The 20,567-nt window shown below is 46.4% G+C and overlaps 1 protein-coding gene across 3 annotated transcripts in view; it reads right to left on the reverse strand.

The window, feature by feature from the left end:
- Positions 1-20,567, reverse strand: part of VSTM4 (V-set and transmembrane domain containing 4) — a 91,501-nt gene that overhangs the window by 18,572 nt on the left and 52,362 nt on the right. For 2 of the 3 annotated variants that reach the window (XM_011234679.3, XM_034662851.1), the window contains exons 6-7: positions 13,175-13,281; positions 11,728-11,789 (exon numbers count right to left, since the gene is read on the reverse strand). In XM_011234679.3, coding sequence (XP_011232981.2) covers positions 11,728-11,789; positions 13,175-13,281 — 169 coding nt within the window. Of the gene's footprint in view, positions 1-3,157; positions 9,347-11,727; positions 11,790-13,174; positions 13,282-20,567 lie in introns of those variants that run through there. The other variant, XM_034662850.1, reaches the window with a different exon arrangement.

Genomic DNA, 20,567 nt, shown 5'->3' on the forward strand with positions numbered 1-20,567 from the left:
TTCCATTAGTTTGTCATGAACTCAGAATTTCACATCAAGATTTTCTTCCGGATATTTTGAATATTTAGCTTGATGTCACAGATACAGTGACTATTTTTTCTTTTCTTTTTTTCTCCCTAAATGGCACCTTTTTCTAGTGTTCTCTATTTGAGATTGAAAAAGTCTTTTAATAACAATTCCAAAATGTTCTGCACTCAAAATTGAGGTTTTAAATGAAATCAGCTTTTTCTATAAAAAAAATCAAATGCGAGCACAAATGATATTGTTCCATGAGATTACAAAAATGAAATAGAGTAAAAAAGTTAAAAAAAAAAATGTCCCAGCAGTGCAATGATCCCAACAACGAAGTGCCCAATAAAAGCAGCAAATCAGCTGAGCCGAGCTGGAAAACAAGCTACCTCTCTGAAGGGACATTCCCTGCAGACACACGGGGGTGGGCCTTCCCAGAGCGGGGCCTCTCCAGACCCTCAGGAGCAGGATGGGTCCGTGCCACCCGGTAGGGTCACTCACGCGGCTGGACCGGCAGGACCTTCAGGCCTCCCTCCGGCCTCAGCCAACTTCTTTTTTTTTTTTTTTTTTTTTTTAACTAGGCCAACTTCTGGCCCAGCTTCTCTCTCAGCCACCTGTTCCCCTCCATCAGAAGATTCTAAGGCCCGTGCCCCCTGTCCCCGCAGCTCCTTGCACACTGCCTGTCGGCACTCCATAAATGCGTGAGGAATGAAGAGGCACGTGGAAGACTGCGACATGCTATGACTGCATCAATGACGCAGTGAACAGGGGACCACCGTCCTGAGGTGGTCTCAAAGCACAAGGTCCCATCGTCTTCCTAGAGCGGGGTGAGGCAGGCTCCCGCTGCAGTGCTGTGGAGTAGGGTCCCCACCGTCTCCTCAAGGGACTTCCTCACGACTGCCTAAGGTGCTACCAGTCTTAAAAGAACCCTGAAGTCTTTTAAGTAAAATCTTTTGAGTACAATCAGGGCCTTCAGCAATTTCCACTGGCCTCAGACACAGCTGAGAAGCATCCATCCTGGTGGCTGTCTGTGGTCAGCACCAAGGCAGCAGAGGGCCTGGGAGGTGACAGCCTTGTGACAGAGTTAACAGCCCCTAACATGAGACTCATCACCTCCATTTGGGGTGGGGTGGGGGCGGGGTCCGCCTCATGTCCCTGACTCTGCTTTGCGCTTTCCACAGGGCCTGCCGTCTGCTCTCTCCGGACCGGAGGAAATTCATGAAACCAAATGACTTCTGTTTCCTCTCCTCTCATCCCTTCCGAAGCTCAGCATCTATTCTCCCCTCCAGTCAACATACATAACTCCCTGTGACAATAATGGGATATGCATGTGTACCGAGGGGAGCATAGAATTTTTATCTCTGTAAAAATGGTACTAGCGTGGTATCAGCAAAGTTTTTGTTTTTTTCCCAAGGCTTTTACTTGGGGCAATATATTGTACATGTGGTTGTGGGGTTTTTTCTTCTTTTTAATTTTAAATCGAGATTATGAACATATTTTATGCAGGTTAATATATCCTTTTCATGTAAAATTTAACTGAAACCAGTTCTAGCCCATTAACGACAACAAGAGAAATTCTCTGGCTTATTATAAACATCCTTCAAGAAACCTGAAATGCGTGTCCTCTGGAAATAATTTTGCTGGGATTTGGGTTATTATTAAAATCCTCTCAGAATTCTATCACTGGTGCCTTTAATGTGCCTCCAAGCCCTGTTCCGCTACGGATCAGAGAGAAACTCTTTCTGGTCTGGGCAGGATATTCTCAAGAGTGAAACGGGGCCAGGGAAAGAGGCTTCTTTCCTGAGACCAGGAAAACGCCGGACAAGGCGAGGCATCTGGGTCCTGCGCTGACCACTCAGTGGAAGGCCGTTCCTAAGACAGGTTCTCGCTCAGCTCTGATGGCATGAACCGCATCCTGTGTCCATTCTGAGTGCTCCGATCTTTCAGATTCCATGAGAGGAGGCAGGGGCACTGCAGACTAAGCTTGAGGGAATCCCAGGTGGGCAGGTCTTGGTCACACACTCCCTACGTGTCAGAACTCTCTAGCTGTGAGAGGCCCCAGGAGATCACAGGGCAGAGCTACCCCCAGCTGACACAGGGATAAGCTGTCCAGGAAAAGTCCTCAGGAATGAAGGAAACTCACCGTACCCTTTAGAAGAGGATTCTCGTGTTTAATTTTCTCTTTGTGGATAAACAAGAAAACCCACCACTCTCTCCAGTGGGCTGAACTCTTTACTAAAATATAAAAACAGTCTTCTCCAGATGTGACCCTGACAAGACTCTGCCTTGTCGGCAGTGACCCCGCAGAGCTGGCTCCTGCTTTTGATGAGTTATTCAGAGCCACACTCTCAAGCTTTCATGCTCATCAGATTCGTCGGGGATTGCTGAGTTGCAGAGTCTCATTCAGGAGGCCTAGGTGGGGTCTGAGCTTCTACTTTTCCAACAAGCTCCCAGGCGATGCCCAGGCTACTAGTCTGTGGACGGCACTTGGAGCAGTGAGGACTCAGAGCTCCGATCACAGATCTCTGTTCTTAATCGTCCATTCACTCCACACACACTCTGCAAGTTCCAGCCCCTTGACCAGGGACACAGGGATGAGGAGCACAAGTCCTTGATGATTTTTAAACTAATGCTAATTTAAAACTTCTGTGCATCGAAGGACACAATCGAGAAAGGGAAAAGGCCACCTACAGAATGAGTGAAAATATTTGCAAATTATATATCTGGGAAGAGGTTAATATCCAGAATATATAAAGAGCTTCTACAACTCAACAACAACAACAACAACAACAAACAACCTGATTAAAAAAAAAAAACAGGGGAAAGACTTGAACCAACATTTCTCCAAAGAAGATATACAAACGGCCAACAAGAACATAAAAAGATGTTCAATATCACTACTTGTTAGGGCACTGCAAATTAAAACCACCAGGAGATACCATCTCACACCCATTAAGACGGCTACTATCACAAAGACAGAAGACAGCAGTGCTGGCAAGGATGTGGAGAAATTCAATCCTTGTGCACTGTTGGTGGGAATGTAAAATGGCACAGCTGCTGTGGAAAACAGTAGGGTAGTTCCTCAAAAAATTAAAAATAAAACTACCATACAACTCAGCAATTCTGCTTCTAGGTTTATATCCAAAAGAACTGAAATCAAGAACTCGAAAACATATTTGTACATCCATGTTCACAACAACATTATTTATAAGAGCTAACATGTGGAAGCCACGCAAGTGTCTATGGACAGATGAATGGATAAGCCAAGTGTGGTATATATATTCAAGGAAATATTATTCATCCTTACAAAAAAAAAAGAAAGAAAGAAATTCTGACACATGTTACAACATGGATGGTCCTTGACAATGTTATGCTAAGTGAAATCAGCCAGTCACAAAAAGAGAAATACTATGTGATTCCACTTGCATGAGGTACCGAGAGTCGTCAAGCTCATAAAGACAGAGAGTAGAGGGTGGGTTTCAGGGACAAGGAGAGGGGGGAGTGTTTTATTTAGCGAGTACAGAGCTTTGCAAGATGAAAAGGGTTTTGGAGCTTGTTTGCACAGCAACGTGAATGTACTTAACACTACTCAACTGTAAAAATGGCTAAGATGGTGAATTTGATGTCATGGCATTTGAGCACAATTTTCAAAAAAACAGCCCCTCCGGTCTCCACCGTCTAAGGTGTCTACAATGTAGAGCCTTTGTTGTCCAGGAAACGTAGAAGTTGCTCCGTAAAAAGGAACCGTATGGTGCCGGTGGAGGAGAACGTCAAATCGGGCAGCTAAACGTGACTTCAGTGTGGTGTGGGCAGTGCTAAAACACGGGGCAGGTGCTGTGGGGACCCCACGGAGAGGCCCTGAGGTCAGACGGATGGGGAGGCGGTGGGCATGTGAGCCAGTCGTGGCAATGAGTAGGGGGGCAGCGACAAGCCTGGGCATACTGAGAAGTAACAGTCACCACCGCACATGCTGGGGGGAGGCCGAAGGCACCTAGATTCTGGACGGGACAGCCATTCCCAGAGGCAGGGGTATCCCAGGAGGAGCAGGTAATGAGCCCCGTGTGCGCTGTGCTGAATGAGGGGGGCAGGTGGAGCCTCCAAGGGAAGGTACCATAAACAGCCAGAAGAACCAGTCTGGAACTGCCTTAAAGACCCAAGTGAGGGAACGGACGGGCTGCCACATGGCTGCGGCCCCTGTGCCGGTGTTGCCTCCCCCAGGCAATCCGCTCAAGAAGAAGGGCACCCCAGACACAGCCAACATCCCAGAGAGGTGGAGAGGGAGAAGCAGCCGAACCACCTGGGGAAGGGCCACAGCTGGGAAGCAGAGCAGTCAGCTGGGGTGTGGCCCACGACCCACATTTACCTCCAGGAACAAGGACGCCGATGCCTCAAAGGATCAGAAATAACAGTTTCACCGAAAAGTGCCATGAGGTGGGTGACGGGGAGCTCACTGACACGCAGGGGCATAACTGGTGCCTGGAGAACCAGATTACCAAACTAGTGGGTAAGTGGGGCTCAAGGGGCAGAAGGGCTCCGAAAGGTCGTGAGCGAGCCACAAGGTGAGTGGCAGCTCTGCGGCAGGATGAGGTGGGGCAGCAGGGGCAGGACAGAGCCGGTGGGGCCACCGGGGCACTGGGGCCAGCGGGAGGCAGCCCGCACGTGTGCGGCTCCCAGGAAGCCGTGCTTCATGCTGGAAGCGAGGGGGAGCCCGGAGAGTATTTTAAACAGGAAAATGAGGAGCTGTGGTTGGAGCTGTGTTGGAGAACAATCTCTAGGCAGCAATGTGGAGGATGGATCCGAGCGGACAGACAGGATACCAGAGACCTGCAGGAAGACTTCCGATAACGAAGCCGTGAGGTGCCTGCGTTCTCTGTGTCTTCAGTCTGTCGCCCACGGGAGATCATTTTCTCCTCAGAGAAGAGAGGTGGCCCGAGCCTTCCAGCTCCTGAGCACTACATCCAAGTGCCTTCGTTAGAGGTGCAGGGGTGAGGCCCTGAGCCGTCCTCAGCGAGGAGGGCGTGGACTCGGAGGTAGGAGTGTGCGAAAGTCCACTGAGCCCAAAGGAGTGCGTTCTCTTCTCTTTTGGTCCATGTCGGAGTGCTGACTACCCCCCTCTCAAACTCACCCTCCCTGGGGCTATTCTTGAAGCCCTGGGCTCTTGCCTCCACATCACAGAAACGGTGTCCTCTTCCTCCTCTTGGCCTCCCGATCAATGACCTGACCCGGTGCAATAAAGATCAGTCAAAGGCACTTGTGGCTTTGTCTGTTTCTTCGGAAACCAGGAAACCAGGATGGTTTTCCTGGAAGTATCTGCGTTCGCTCCGTGAGTACTGGCGGGGCTCTGCTGCGGGGCTGCTTAACCCGAGGGAGGCAGTGGGGGTCCCCCGAAGGCTTCAGGGGGTCTTGAGCCAGGGCCAATCCCTCTCCCCCAGCTGAAAGGAAAACTACATATTTCGAGGGCTGTGAGAGTACTCCATTGTCCCTAAAAGAAGGAGGAACGTCTGATGTAGGAGCAACGCCTCACTGTCAGTGTCGAGGGTTATTAGACAAACCGGTCACATCGTCAGTCAGAGAGACCCTGCGTGATCGCGCACGCCTCACTCTCCGACGAGGTCACTGTGAGAGCGACGAGGTCACCATGAAAGCGGGTTGCTGTGTTTGTTTTGTTAAAAAAGAGGAGGGTCAGTGTCTGTATCTTGATTATAAAATGCTTAAAATGCCTTTCTCACCTCTTTTTTTCCTCTTGAATCCTATCTTTTAAACTGTCCAACCACTCTCAGGCCCTGGCATCCATACTGCCCGCGACATGCCACGCTGTCTCGGAAACATACAAAAGGATTCCCACGTTTATGCTTTGAGGGTGAAATCACAAGGAAACGTGTCTGTCCTCTTGCCCTGCCGGCGTCCAGAGGGCCCACCAGGAGCAAGCATGTGCACTTCAGATGAGTGAGACAGGGACAGCGAGCCCTAGAAAAGAAGCTGGCACACAGTTGGGACTCAGAAAACACAGATTCTCCCTTCTTGTCAAGGAGTAGCTGGAGGCGGCAGGCAGCTTGGCTTCTCGGGGTGAGCATGTGCTAACGTCCCTCTGGAAAGAGAGCTGGGGGGCTCTGCAGCCCACTGACCACTCCAGGAAGCACCATTTTATGCAGATGGTGGCAAAATGGAACAGCGACAAAAATAAACATCTCAACTGGTACCAGGCCCCGAAGAAGAGATGTCTCCAAATTCCTTCCTAAAACACCCACCAAGGCCTCTGTGAGTCAACAAGTATGTATCGACTCTAGTTTCAGCTCCCATCAAGCCTTATTGATCCGAGAGCTAAATATCGACCCAATTGAGACTAAGGTCAATGTTGCCCTCCCGGGAAAATAAATCTTAATATTAACTAAAACCTGCAGACGCGAGGCCTGGTATTTTTGACTCTAAACTGCTGGTCAGAGTCCCATTCAAAGTCAGCTCTTTTCTTTATTGCCTATTGTTATGGGTATAAACTGGTTTCCAAATGGTCTCATTTCTGGAAAATTTTGGTATGGAAAAGTTTAGGTCTTTTCATTTCATAAACAATCCACAGATAATTCGGTACCTAGCAGCTCTTATTGGAGATACTTCCATCAAACAAAGATCCCCTCCTAAATGCATGTAACTGCCCCAAGTTACTTTCTGTGAAGATGAAGAATGTCCTGTGTTGCATCTGCGAGAGGAGCTCACCAGCTTGAACGAACACACAAGCAAAACTCAGCAACTAAAACTTGTGATTACAACCGGGGTTATTTCTGAAAACGCTGCTGACTCCCATCTGTTTACAGGTGGCCCCAAAGTGCTTAATGAAGCATTCTGTCCCCAGAAAGTGTACGACTGATTTTTGTTTAATGGATAAATCAGAGATGCCTCCCACCCCAGGCTGTGGACTAGAGGAAGTTGTCCCTTTATGACCGGCGGCACTGAGAAGGGGCTGTCCTCTGGAGCGGCAGCACCGTCTTCAGGGGAAGTGGATCACTACTCCCGTGAGTTGTAGGACCTCATTTCTCTTAACCAGGGTGTGTGTCCTTCCATGCAGAATTGGAGATCGAGGGGGAACTGATTGTGAGAATTAACCATGATGACATGCAAAAAGCACTTTTTTGGCTCTCTCTCTGGCGTATATCCATGGAGCATCAGTAAATAGCTGTTTCTTTTATCACCAGGGCTAAAATTTTGGATTAGAAGCAACAGTTCTTGAGCAACTCAGAGAGAAGGTAGGGTGCGAAAATTTACAAGGCATATCCTTTTTGAGGTTGTTGATAAATATCAGAACAAAGAGAAAAGATCTGAAAAAGATACACAGACACTCACACACATGTGCAGTGATATGCACAGTTGAAGAAGTGAGAAAAGTTGATAGATTTAGCCTTTGTGCCCCACCGAGTTTCTAAAAGCCCACCGAATGACCAGAGAGCTATTAAAATCAGCAAACACTCTATAGCTGCATCTGAGGACAAGACAGGGGTAGTCAATAGAGCAGAACTGGTGAGGAATTTTTGATGATCTGAACCAGATGCAATCACACGAAATGGAAAGTCCATTGGAACCCACAATTCACTGCAGGCAAAAGAAGGCTCTCTTTGGAAAACAGGTGGACTAGCCTCTCTGGCAGAACAGCAGGAAACATGGATGCAAAGCAGCAAGGGCGGGGGCGAGGCTGAGCTAGGACGGTATGTCCAACCCACGCCGGGAGAGCCACCAGACCCAGGCTCCACCCGGAGGCAAGAACCCAAATGAGCTGGTTAAAACCTTATGTTCTGGATTCAGAAGGAGCAGATCCAAGTCTGCACGACCTTGGGTTCCATTCTGCACCGCACTGACTCAGCATCTCGCTGTGCCCATCTGTAAAAGCAGAATGACAGCACCCACTCCATGGAACAGGTATGCAGCGTCATTAACAAATCTCCATCATGCTGGGCCCTGCTCTGGGCACGGGGGACATCGCAGGGACCAGAGCAGACAAGCTTCCTGCCTTGATGGGCTGTGCATTCTGGTAGAAGGGAGAGGCAATTAATAGATAAATATAAAGTACGTCGGGGTACCTGTCATAAGGAGTGCCATCAGAGGGTGAGCAATGTTTTACATAGGATTTCAGGAAGGTTTCTCCATCAAGGTGACATCTGCATACAGACCTTACAGGGAGTGACAAGCCACAAAGCATATCCTGGGGAGAATGTTCCAGGCAGAGTGAAATGGTGCAAAGGCCCTTCCAGAACATGCTTGGTATGTTTAAGGACTAGCAAGGAGGCCAGGGTGGCCAGAGGGGAAACAAAGAAGGGAGACGATGGCAAAAATGATGTCAAAGAGGTAAGGGGAGCTAGATCTTATACGGCTGAGCTCTCCAATATGCTAGCCACTAGTCAAATGCGGCTCTTCAGCACTGAAAATGTGGCTCTGAAATGAGCTGCGCGTTAGGTGTAAAATATATGGTAGATTTTGAAGGCTTCGGAGAACAAAAGCATATAAAATATTTCATTAATAATTTCTGCATAGATTATATGTTTAAACGATAATCTTTTTGCCATATTGGGTTAAATAAACCATATTATTAAAATTGGTTTCACCTGTCTCTTTTTACTTCTTTAATGTGGCTACTAAAAAATGTGAATGACATATGTGGCTTGTATGATAAAGGACATTATAGGCCGCAGTATGGAACTTGGCATTTACATTGAGCAATACGGGAAGTAAATAGAAATGCACAGGAAGTGCTCCGCATATTTCTCAAAACTAGAATTTTATTCCCAAACTGCTCAAATGTAAAGGCAAATAAGGATATTAGGGAGGAAGACATTAGATTCAAGAAAGAAAAATAACAAAACTAGTAAATGCTTAGTTCGAATAACTGTTTAGAATGTAGGGATGAAGTGTAACAAAATTGGCAAGGAATGATTATTGAAATATGACATAAAGTAAAATAAAAAGGAATCTGACAAACAGATAAAACTGGATACATTCCCAAATTCCCAATGGGTCAGAGAAAAACAGGCAAAAAAAAAAAAAAAGTGTTTCATTTTAGCCATCCTCCTAGATGTTAACTTTACACTTTTTAACACGCATTGCCATGACGCCAATGAGGTTTAATAACTTTTCATGTGCTCACTATTGGTGTGTCTCCTTTTGTGAAGTGCACGTTGAAGACTTCTGCTTCTTATTCTTCTTTTTTTCTTTTTTTTTTTTTGGTGGAGTTGTCGTTTTATTTCCTACTGATTTGTGGGTGTTCAGACATTCTGGGTAAGAATCCTCCGCTGGATGCATGCATGCCGTCACGTTCTTCCAACCTGTGGTTTGCCTTTGCATTCTTTCTTGGTGCCTTTAAATCACAATCGACTTTCTAAATTTTAAGGTTTTTTATTTTTTTATTTTTATTTTTAGAGAGAGAGAGAGCAGGGGCCGGGGCAGAGGCAGAGGAAGAGAGAAATCTCAAGCCAACTCTGCACTGAGTACGGAGTCCAAAGGGGGCTCGATCCCACAACCCTGAGATCACAGCCAGAGCCAAAATCAAGCGCTGGACGCTCAACTTACCCAGCCACCCCGACAATCAACATCGAAATTTTAAGATAATCCAAATTTTTCAATCTTTTCCTTTATGATCGTACTTACGAGTCTTGTTTTAGGAAGTCTTTGCCTGTGCTGAAGTTAGGGACGTAGGCAATCTTTAGGAAGCTTTATATTTACCTTTCCTATTTAAGTCTATGATCCTTCTCTAGTTAATTTTTGTCTATGGGATAACGGATCGCTGTTTTTCATATGGATAGCCAACAGACCCATCACCTTATATTGAAAAGTAATCCCTCCCCTGCCTTGCAATGTCACTTCTGTAAAAAATCAAGTGACAATACATATGTAGATCTGTTTGGGGCTCTTTATTCTGTTCCTTTGATCTATTTATCTATCTTTGTGCTAATACCATAGTTTATCAATTATCGTAGCTTCAAGGTAAATCTTGAGAATTGGTATATAAATTCTCCACTTTGTTCTTTTCCTTCAAGATCATCTCGGCCCTTCCCAGTACATCCACATTTAGAATAGGGCTGCCAATATCCCTCCTTCTCAGTCTCTCTCTCTCCCTCCCTCTCTTCCTGTCTCTCTGTCTCTCTTTCTCTCACACACAAATATACAACGGCTAAGCAATGTTAGTGCCAAAGTAAATAACAATTAGAAACTTAAAATTTTTCATATCTGTGCACCCATACCAATACAAATTAGTGAATAAATAAAAGAGAGAAGGTGTCCAGCTCTTCCTTACAGAAGAATTTCGAGTAGTAAAAATAGAAGGATTAAGGAAAAAACAAAATCACCATTAATACACCATAGTAATAACTGCTACAAGCAAAATCCATGGATGAATGCTAAAATCATGGGCACAAGTTCAAGGAAAAACAGGCTATTTGCTTAGACTTGACATAGCTTCCCCAAAATATTTATTAATTACTGTGGTGGTTAACAGATACCCTCAAATTCTTTAATACTCCTCCTTTAGGACAGGGAGCTTCTCTCCTTCCCCTGAGTATGACTGGACTAACTGGCTGGCTTCTTTTTTTTTTTTTTTTTAGATTTTATTTATTTTTTTGTCAGAGAGAGAGAGAGAGCACAAGCAGAGAGAGCAGCAGGCAGAGGGAGAAGTAGGCTCCCCGCTGAGCAAGGAGCCTGATGCAGGACTTGATCCCAGGACCTGAGCCAAAGGCAGATGTTTAACCGACTGAGCCACCCAGGCATCCCTAGTGACTGGCTTCTAACAAACAGGTCTGGAAAGGGAAAATAGTAACTTCTTATGGAGGAAGGCTGGCATGAACAGCACCCTAACCAAGCAATCACAATTAATGTCACCATGAGTAAGACATATTGACGTCACGCATCCCAAAAAACATGCGATGAGGAGGAAACATCACCTCTGTATTCCTCTCCAAAATCCAGAACCTCATCTCTACTCATCAGAAAACCTCAGAGAAAGCCAAATCAAGGAACATTGTAAAAAAAAAAAAAATAGTAACTGGCTACTTTTCTTCAGAAGTGTCAAGGCCACGAAAGAAAAAGAAAGACTAGGCAATGTCACAGACTGGAGGAGACAGGACACATGACAACAGGGTGCAATGTGATATCTTGGACTGGATCCTGGAACAGGAGAAGAACATGGGTGGAAAAACGGCTGAAATCTGGCCGGAGTCTGGAGTGTGGTGAACAGCAATGTGCTGACCGTAATCTTCCTTTTGACAAAGACACTAGGACTATGGGAGATCTAACCCTCAGAGAAGCTGGGTGAAGGGCAGACAGGAACTTGCCGTGTCTTCAAAACTCCTCTGTAAATCTACAGTTACGTCAAAATAAATAGCTACGACCTATTTTCTGGAAGGTTCTTCAGCAGTCTCTTCAGAGTAGTTATCAGGTAAATTTATATAAACAGGTCCATATTCTATTTATACCCTCTGAAGTGTGGTTTTTTTTTTTCATCTTTCTGAAAAATAGCATTTATAATGGAACATGGTTCTCCTTGGATTTTTAGAAAGCCACTCTGGGAACCAGATGTAGAGAAAAGATGGCTCAAAAGCTGACCCAAGAAGAGAGAATGCCTTTGACTGGGGACCAAAGCACCAAGATCTTTCAGCACGTTTTGAGTCAGTAAAGGTGCTACTTGCACCTCAAGTATGTTTAAGGCTCGCGGGGACAACAACAACACAGAATACGGTTACTCACCAGGGTGACTTTCCTTTGTGGTTTCAGCAGCTTCGGTTTATGGAATGTGGCAGCTATGGGAGCTGTGGAAGCATGTCAAGGGTTTAGCTTGCATTTCCCCCAGGACGCGAAACGCCCACATAGCATGAGTATTGCAGACATACTCTGTGGAGACTCACGCACCCCTTCCTGCCCCCGTAGAAGAAGTTCGGTTTCTGATCTAGGCACCACTGGGTGCCCCTCCATGGACAACAATCACACCCTAGTCTTTGGACATGTCATCCTCTCCCACCAGCAAGGTCAGTGAAACAACTCTGCATAGAACACTGCCAGCTACCAGGAGGTCAGGTGTGCAGGTGAGAACCAGGTACGTCTGGTAAAGCCTACGCCAGGAACTTCCCTGAGGCGTCATCCTAACTATACTAACAGTTAACGCAGTGACCATGACCCTCACAGCAGCCCTCAGAGGTCATCAGGGAGGCGGGTCTTATTGTCCCCATTTAACAGAGGAGGAAACTGAGGCTCTTCCCCCCAATATCATGTAACGAGTATTTCAATGTTTTAGAACTTGAACTTGACCTTGAAAGTCAGGCAGACCTCACCTCCAAGCCAGGCTCTACCACTTAGCTCTCTGAGGCTCACTTTCATCTTTTGTAAGGAAGGGTACTATGTACTCTGGTTGAATGAGACGTTACAGCAGGGTTCTCTGCCCCCTTCCCTCCCCAGATCTACACTTGTCATGCCTCCCAGAATGCCCAGGCTTTCCAGCCCCTCTGTCCACCCAACATGTGTTCAGCCTGAGCACAGGTGGCTTTCAGCACAGGACCCCAAGGATCCCTAGGGGACAGTCCTAGTACTTCCAACTACATTTCAAACTCTTTGAGGTATGAACATCTCCAAATTGGCCATGGTAATTTTAGGAACTATCTGTAAATGGTCTTAGTTCTCCTAAGACATGAGCCGTTCTCTTCTCCAGAAACACTCATCTTCCTCACCTGTGTTGCTCTACATTACAACCGGAATCAAAGACTAACCCTCATTTTATCCCCAGAACAAATCCAAAATAAACTACATGCCTGGTTTACATCTTTAGAAAAATCAGAGAGGCTTCATTGCCTTGAACGAACCAAGAAGATGTTGATACCCCTTTGTCCCACCCCACCATGTGTGAGCACGTTAACAGGTCAAGGTGAAATACATTGTGGAATCAATCTGTGTACATTGACCTCCCCCCTCCCATCTCCCCACTAATGCCATGCTGGGCCAGTGCACCGCCCCCAGCCCCACCCCAGTGATGGAGCCCAGTCATGATCAGAACCTAGGTGGGGTTCTCCAGGCTATATAATCACCGGAAGTCACATCCTCCATCTGTCTACTCCCCCTGTCCCAATCCCACTGCAAACCCCGGACCCACTTCTAGATCAGCCGTGCTGGTTCCCACATGGGTAACCGTAGGCTAGCCTCCTACCTTTGGCAGGCACAGCAGGAGGGACGTCGGCCTTCTCCTTCCGCCTCTTGCCCTTCTTGGGTTGCAGTGGGGCCAAGCTGGTCACACTGGTAACAGTCTCCCCTGAGCTATACAAGAAAAGAGTTGTGGTGAAGGCAAAAGCAGGTTTGTTGCAGGGAAAGGGAAAGGAAGCAATAGCTTCTGTGTGCTTCCTGAATGCCTACGTAAGGTGAAGTTCTCTTACAGCTGGATGGGGATCACTCTAGGTGGATCTCCAGGGATGGCTGGGAGGTCTAGCACTGACCTGTGGCTAAGATAAGGATGGTGAGATGAGCTAGTTGGTGATTTACAATGTGCTGTCTAACGTTCAAAGATCCCTGGAGAGATCCAGGGCCAGCTTGTCTATCCAGTTACAGACGTAGAGACTGATGGTTTATACCGGTAGCATCAGTTACACAGTCTGGCTTGGCCACATCACCAAGGGCTTTAAGATACGATTAGAAACTTACGCTTGAGCTACCCTAAGACCAAGATTCTTTGCACGTATTTTTGTAGTTCACCATCCACAGAGCACCTGCTGTGCAAGGGAGAAAGGGCCCTGGGAGCTGCACCCGGACATCTCCAGGGGCCCCCGTGACTGGTCCTGTTTTCTTCTCCCGCTGTACCTTTACTTTTAGTGGACGGTAAGTGGCTTCGCCTCAGGAGGGCTGTGGGTGGTTTCAGTTATCTGGCCCTGTGTCATCGCTGAGCTGTCAGGTTCTTTCTATCTGTCACCCAGAATGATGATACTGGTAAGCCTTATATTGCAGGTGAGAAAACCAAGACGCGAAGGCATTAAGTGACAAAGCTTACAAACACAGACTGGCTTGAAGGGAAATCTTGATGCTGCGTGTGGGATGGAGTCCACACACTTCCTTGAAGGGCTATCACTCTTATCTCAAATGTGTCATAGTGGTTCCAGCAAAGGCCCCTTTCAGAACCTCTTGTCCTGAGACACTCGTTCCAGCCAGGTAGGTACAGTTACCAAGAGAGGCTATCTGCCTAATGCAAAAAGAATTTCTAGAAATCCATAAAACTATGACTAACTGCCTAATAATCAAAATGAAGGAAGGCAGTAAACAGTTATCACACGAGAGGAAAGGCTCTTACCTATGAAAACACGCTAAGGCTCCCTCACGAAAGGAAGCCAAATTAAAACAGACTGCACTTCCTTTCTCCACATATCCGAATGACAATAATCACATTGGATGTAAAGCACTTTTTTGCCAAGGATGTAGAGAATCAGGCACTCAGAAGTATGGCTGGTATGAGTGTAAACCCTTCCCAAAGGAGAATAACTTGGCAATCAGAATAACTTGGCAATCAGAACTATAGAGACATATACTCTGACCCGGCAATTTCACTTCTGGGAATTTATTCTGTGGATATCCTTGCACGTGTATGAAATGTATATGTAAGATTCGTCCTCACGGTGCTGTTGCTGACAGCAAGGAATAAGAAAGAACCCAACTGTCCCTCAGCAGGGGACTGGTTAAGGAAATGATTGTGAGTCCACAAATACACACGCGGGGTTCTCTGTAGCCGCAAAAAGGAGGAAGAAGCTATTTCTGTGCTGATGAGGAAGGATACATTGCTGAGTGGAAAAGCTGGGTGTTGGACAATGTAAAAAATGTGCCCTTTTTGTGTAAAAATAGAGAAAAATAAAAATATATATTAGTGTTTGCATATACATGCATAAAGAAACTCTGGAAGCAGCCACAAGAATTTTTAAATAGTGGTTCCAGGGGCATCTGGGTGGCTCAGTCAGTTAAGTGTCCAACTCTTGGTTTCAGCTCAGGTCATGATCTCAGGTCATGAGATGGAGCCCCATGTCCGGCTCTACATTCAGCACAGAGTCTGCTTGGGATTCTCTGCCTCTCCCTCTCCCTCTGCCCCTCCCCCTATTCACCCTCTCTCTCTCTCTCAAATAATGAATGAATGAATGAATGAATGAATAAATAAATAAAATTTAAAAAATAAAATAAAATAATGGTTCCTTAGAATGGGGGTGCTGAGGAACTAAACAGATGGGAGACCAGGCAGGAAGAATTATCACTATATCGATTTTTAGTCAATTATTTAACTTTTATTTAAAGATTTTATTTATTTGACAGAAAGAGAGAGAGAGAGAGCACAAGCAGGGGGAGCTGCAGGCAGGGCAGGCAGAGGGAGAAGCCGGATCTCCGCTGAGCAGCGAGCCCCACGTGGGACTCCATCCCAGGACCCTGGGATCATGACCTGAGCCGAAGGCAGACACCCAACGACTGAGCCACCCAGGCAGCCCAATTGTTTAACTTTTTAATTTTAATTATTAAACCATGTGATTGTATAATCATTGAAAAACATAATCATTGCAAAACAGTAAATTAAACACAAATAAATATCTGCATCCATTTAAAAGAAGGTAAGCTATTCTAACAGAGTCCTGGGGTTTTTTAAATGAACAAAGACTGCCTCATGCATTGTGGGAAAAATTCCAAGAATACAGATCACGCTGAGATTCCCCAAAGACAGCTTATTTTTACTAGGAACTGAAACTCCAACGGGCCATAGGTTTAGAGTACAGGGTCAATTGTGTAAACTCACAAATAGCCCAAAGGAATGTGAGTTTACAAAACACCGACCACTAAGAAGAAACAAGGGATCAAAAACTCTCAGAATTGCCTAAATACACAACTGCACGTACAGCTTCGTCTCATAGCTTTAAACTCTTCAAATGTTTATTTTTTTCTTTCCATTTTAAATTAATGCATGTTCATGTTTTCAAATGGTAATTACAGGCATGGAGAAAAAGGAAAATAAATAAGTCTATCCTAACCAAAACACAGCCTTCTTAGCTATTTCCAGTCTTCTTCCTCTTTCTTGTCTAATTTTTTTAATGGGCTTCATTTATTTTAGAGAAGTTTTAGTTTCACAGCAAAATGGAGCAAAAGGTACAGAGATTTTTTTATATGCCCCCCCATGTCCCCTGCACATGCGCAGCCTCCCCCATCATCAACATCCCCCACCCTTGTGGGACATTTGTTATGACTGGTGAACCTATATCAAGACGTCATTGGCACCCAAAGGCCATAATTTACATGAGGGCTCCCTTTGGGGGAGTTCCATGGGTTTAGACAAATACACAATGTATCCACCGTTGTACGATCACACCGAATAGCTGAACCCCCCAAAACACTCTGTGCTACCCCATTCATCCCTCCTGCCCCCCAACCCCTGGCAACCATGATCTATACGCTGTCTCCAGAGTTTTGCCTTCTCTGGAATCTTACATAGGTGCAATCATACACCGGGTCGCCTTTTCAGAATGACTTCTTTCTCTTAGTGATAGGCATTTAAAGTTTCCTCCAAGTGTTTTCACGGCTTGATAGCTCATTTCTTTTTAGCCCTGAATGATATTCCTCTGTCTGGATGAACCACGGCTTGTTTACGCATTCCCCTATCGTAGAATATGTTGGCTGCTTCCAAGCTTGGGCCATGATGAAAAACACCGCCATAAACATCCATGTCCAAGTTTTTGTGTGGCCATTAAGTTTCAACTCTTCCTTGATTTTTATTCATTGTATTTTTTTTTTGGTTGTAACGTAATATAGTTTCACACCCTTTTTACCTAATCTCTATTTTCCATATTGTTACACGCTCACACTACTCTGCCGAGAAGCTATGCCATGGTTTTCTCAACCATTCTCTGACATCTAAGTAATAATAGTTGATACATGAGTAATATTTCCATAACTGTATTTATGCATCATGGTTTTCCACTCTGAGACTTTTGTTTTAGGTGAGAATCTTAGAGCTGGGATTACTAGTGCATGGAGGAGGACCGTTTTAAAGGGTATTTAACTGCCACTGTCAAAACGATGTCCAACGAGTCCACACTACCTCACAGCCACTCAGTTTTCAGGCTCCTTACCACCACAATTACTGGCTTAAAAACATTACTCGATTAATGAATAAAACCGTGATCTCCCTTTTACTTGCATTTCTCTGACTTCCAGTGAGAATGAGCATTTCCAGCCTGTCTAATTGTGTTTCCCCTTTTACGAATGATGTATGGACATCGGCTATCATTTATTAGAGTCCTGAGTTTCTCTTATAGATTAGCATGCACCTTTCACATCGGTCTGACATATTTATTGCAGACATTTCCCCCCATTCCCTTTGAATTATGGCTTCTTGTTAAATGCACGGTGATTTGTTTCTTTTGCTAAAATCATTCAGTGTTTTCTTTGTGTCTGTTGCCTCTGAGTTTGGAGCGACCTCCCCAGCTGCACCTCAAGCCGTGTAGAATCAAAGATCTCCCCTTCCCCTTCTCTCTTCTTGGACTCAGTCCTTTAGCTCTTTAATACGAAATGAAAGTTTTGGGGCATCATTTGTATAAATGCGTGCTTGCAGGCCCAGGGCTTTCCGTAAGTTAAAAAAGACCTGCTCTGTCATCACCGTGTTCCTTCAAAACAGCAAAACTGCACTACACTAAATTTAGCTCTAATTCATACTTCAACAATGAGAATTCGTATACAATGAGTCACTCCCATGACATGACCGATGATTTTGCTCGCAGAATATTATGTCTCCCATTGAGCCAGCAAGACTGGCAGAAGTTCTTGACAAAGAAACTCCACATTATGATTCCCTTCCCAGGAAGTTATTCTATATCTTAGATTGGAACAGGACTGTGTTTTGTCTCCGACACAAGGGAGCAAGCGTTGCTGGAGCCAGTGAAACCCAAAAAGTTAGAGAATGGGCCGGAAAGTCCATCTAAATGAGAGAGCTGTGTGACTGGAAAGCAGTGTTATTTCTAGAAAACGGGGCTGTCTTTCTGGCTCCAACCAGGGCCACGTGGCTGGCACGCGTGTGTGACAGGTATAAGGTTCTGGCCGGACCACCCCTCACGGGCGTCTCCCTGAGCACCTCTGCTCTGTGGCACATGGAGGTCGGATCCAGTGAATGGGCACTGGACAAGGGGATCGGGTCTGCATGAAATCAGGTTCCACTCTGACTGGAGGGGTGACCCTGGGCAAGTCACTTGCTTCCTGGGCCTCATTCCCCATTCTGTAAACACAGGGTTATAATGAGGCTCAGATGGGCTAGCATAGCCTAAATTAGAGGGCGCAGGAAATGGCTCAGTAGCACAGACCCCAGTCTCGGGTGTGGGGGTGCAGCGTGGAAGGTTTCATGGCGTGCCCCAGAGAGAACAAGGTTGCCACTTGGGCATCTCCTGGCACCGTGTCTTGGCCCTGAGGGGAGGGCTACAAGTTACAACTTAAACTTTGATCAGAAAATCTTTCCTCCCAAGATGGTACAGCATGCTCTCCTATTACCGCAGAGAACAGTGGTGTTGTCTAAGAACCAGCACAGCGCACAGCCGGCGTGTAAGGAGGAGGACGAGGCTGCCCCCCTGGGCAATGGACAGCTACCCCAACACACCAGATGAAGCAGGCAACCTGGATTTTGCTAGACTGAACACACTGCAAGCAACTATATTTTGCCGAGCTTAAGTTAATAAGAGCTGCATTTGTCTCTCTCCTATGCAAGGCACCGTGAAAAGTATGTGATATCCATAATCTAGGACCCTCCCAGATGGAAAAATGAAGCCTCAGAGAGGTCCAGGCAGGAGACGTGGGATCTGATCTAGGTTGGCTCTCTCCTTGGCCCCAAAGCAAGGACTCTGGGTCCAGCCCAGACAACAGAGAATAAGAAAACTAGGACAGGAAGAGGGTAAATCAAGCCAGATCCCCAATGGCTGCTCTGGGCTTTAACCAGCTCCCTAAAGAGAAGGTACTGAAAGGCGATATCAGCATTCCACTGCATGTAAGTCTGTACTAAATTTGGGTCTGTTACAGCTGCTAGAGCCCTGCCTGGGTGGGAGGAAGAGGGGCCAACCTGAGTGCTAGGCACTTGGAGGCAGGCGCTGTGGCTGGTGTCCAAGACCAAGGGCCAGCCGGGCCCAAGACTGGGCAGAGGAGGAGGGAAGCATGTTCTTGTACCTGGAATTATCTGGAATAAGTGATGTCAGCTGTCAAAATGGAGGTGGGAGGAGGAAGGCTGGCCATGTGGAAATTTGGTGCCTCTACTCTATAGCGAAGAGTGCTCGGGAGTAGAAAACAAATAATAAAACAGCACAAACGGAGCTGATCTCCCCAAAGAACATAATTAAGACGAACACTCATAGACCCAGCCACATCTTGCCTCCATAACTAAATGTGATATCAAAGCACCCTCATACTGAACCCCAGTGCCTGTGGCATAGGAGTCCTCACCCAACCATCAGTGACCGTCCTCATACCCGCCGCTCTCTGGGATAATACTAGAGGTGCGGCTAACCATTCACGCTGGGGGGCTTTAGTACATCCAACCCTCGCCCCCCAGATGCCAAGTGTTTCCTTTGGTCCAGAGCAATCTTTGAGCCTCAACACAGGAACTATGAATCAAAATGCTTCCTTGAGGTCTGTTTGATCCTGTTTCCCATCGAATGAGCAGGCACCCTCGTCCCTGGGCACACAGCTGTCTGTCACATGCTGCAAAGGGATTTGTTGCGGTTTGAATTGGAATGGCCAGGATGCCAAGTGTTGTCTGTCAGTCAAACGAACCCAGCCCAGAAAGCCCTTCGGGAACGGGGCTGAGGAAGACGCGCTGGTTCTGGTCCTGCCGGCATCCCCCCAGGCCTGCTTCTTGGAGCCATGTCCCCCCAAGCCCTTCTAGCTCCATGCTGTCTTTCCAAATTATTGCTTTAGTTGCCTATTTCATCTGCAGAAATGTCCATGTGCTTCCTTTCCTCCTGCCCACACAGCTCAGTTTTGACGCTGATGATGCCTGATACAGGTCCCCAGAGGACCATGAGCTCCTTGCCAAACAGCTCTGGGCTCCCTTGTCCAAGATCTCCTGCAGCACACTCATCGCCCCGTAACCCTGTACCCTGCAACGTCAAGTGTGGAACCTTGAAGGAGGAACACCGTCTCAACAACTACGGTGGCAACTCACTGTCATTACCAGTTACGGTCAATTATATCTCAATAAGCCGTGGGGAGAAGTGCGATTACAGCCCCCCACCCCCAGGTTGGCTTCCATGGAGAAAGGCCAATGACTCATGCAATAGGGCAAATTTCCCGACATCTCGCTCTAGGCTTCGGGACATGCTCCGTGGGCTTCCCCGGCCACTGGACTACTCAAGGTTAATGGAAACCACATGCCAGGAGCTGCTTCAAAGTTGTAGAACTCCCCTCTCAAGATGGACGAAGGGTGACACCCACTCACGAGACTCCCTTGAAATGACTTCCATAAATGAGTGATACATGCCAAGAACACAGAACCATGTCTGGTATGCAACGAGCATGTAATGGGTCTCACCTACTATTATCTTACCAGTATTATTATC

Source organism: Ailuropoda melanoleuca, chromosome 6, assembly GCF_002007445.2.
Source record: "Ailuropoda melanoleuca isolate Jingjing chromosome 6, ASM200744v2, whole genome shotgun sequence".
Classification (NCBI taxonomy): domain Eukaryota; kingdom Metazoa; phylum Chordata; class Mammalia; order Carnivora; family Ursidae; genus Ailuropoda; species Ailuropoda melanoleuca.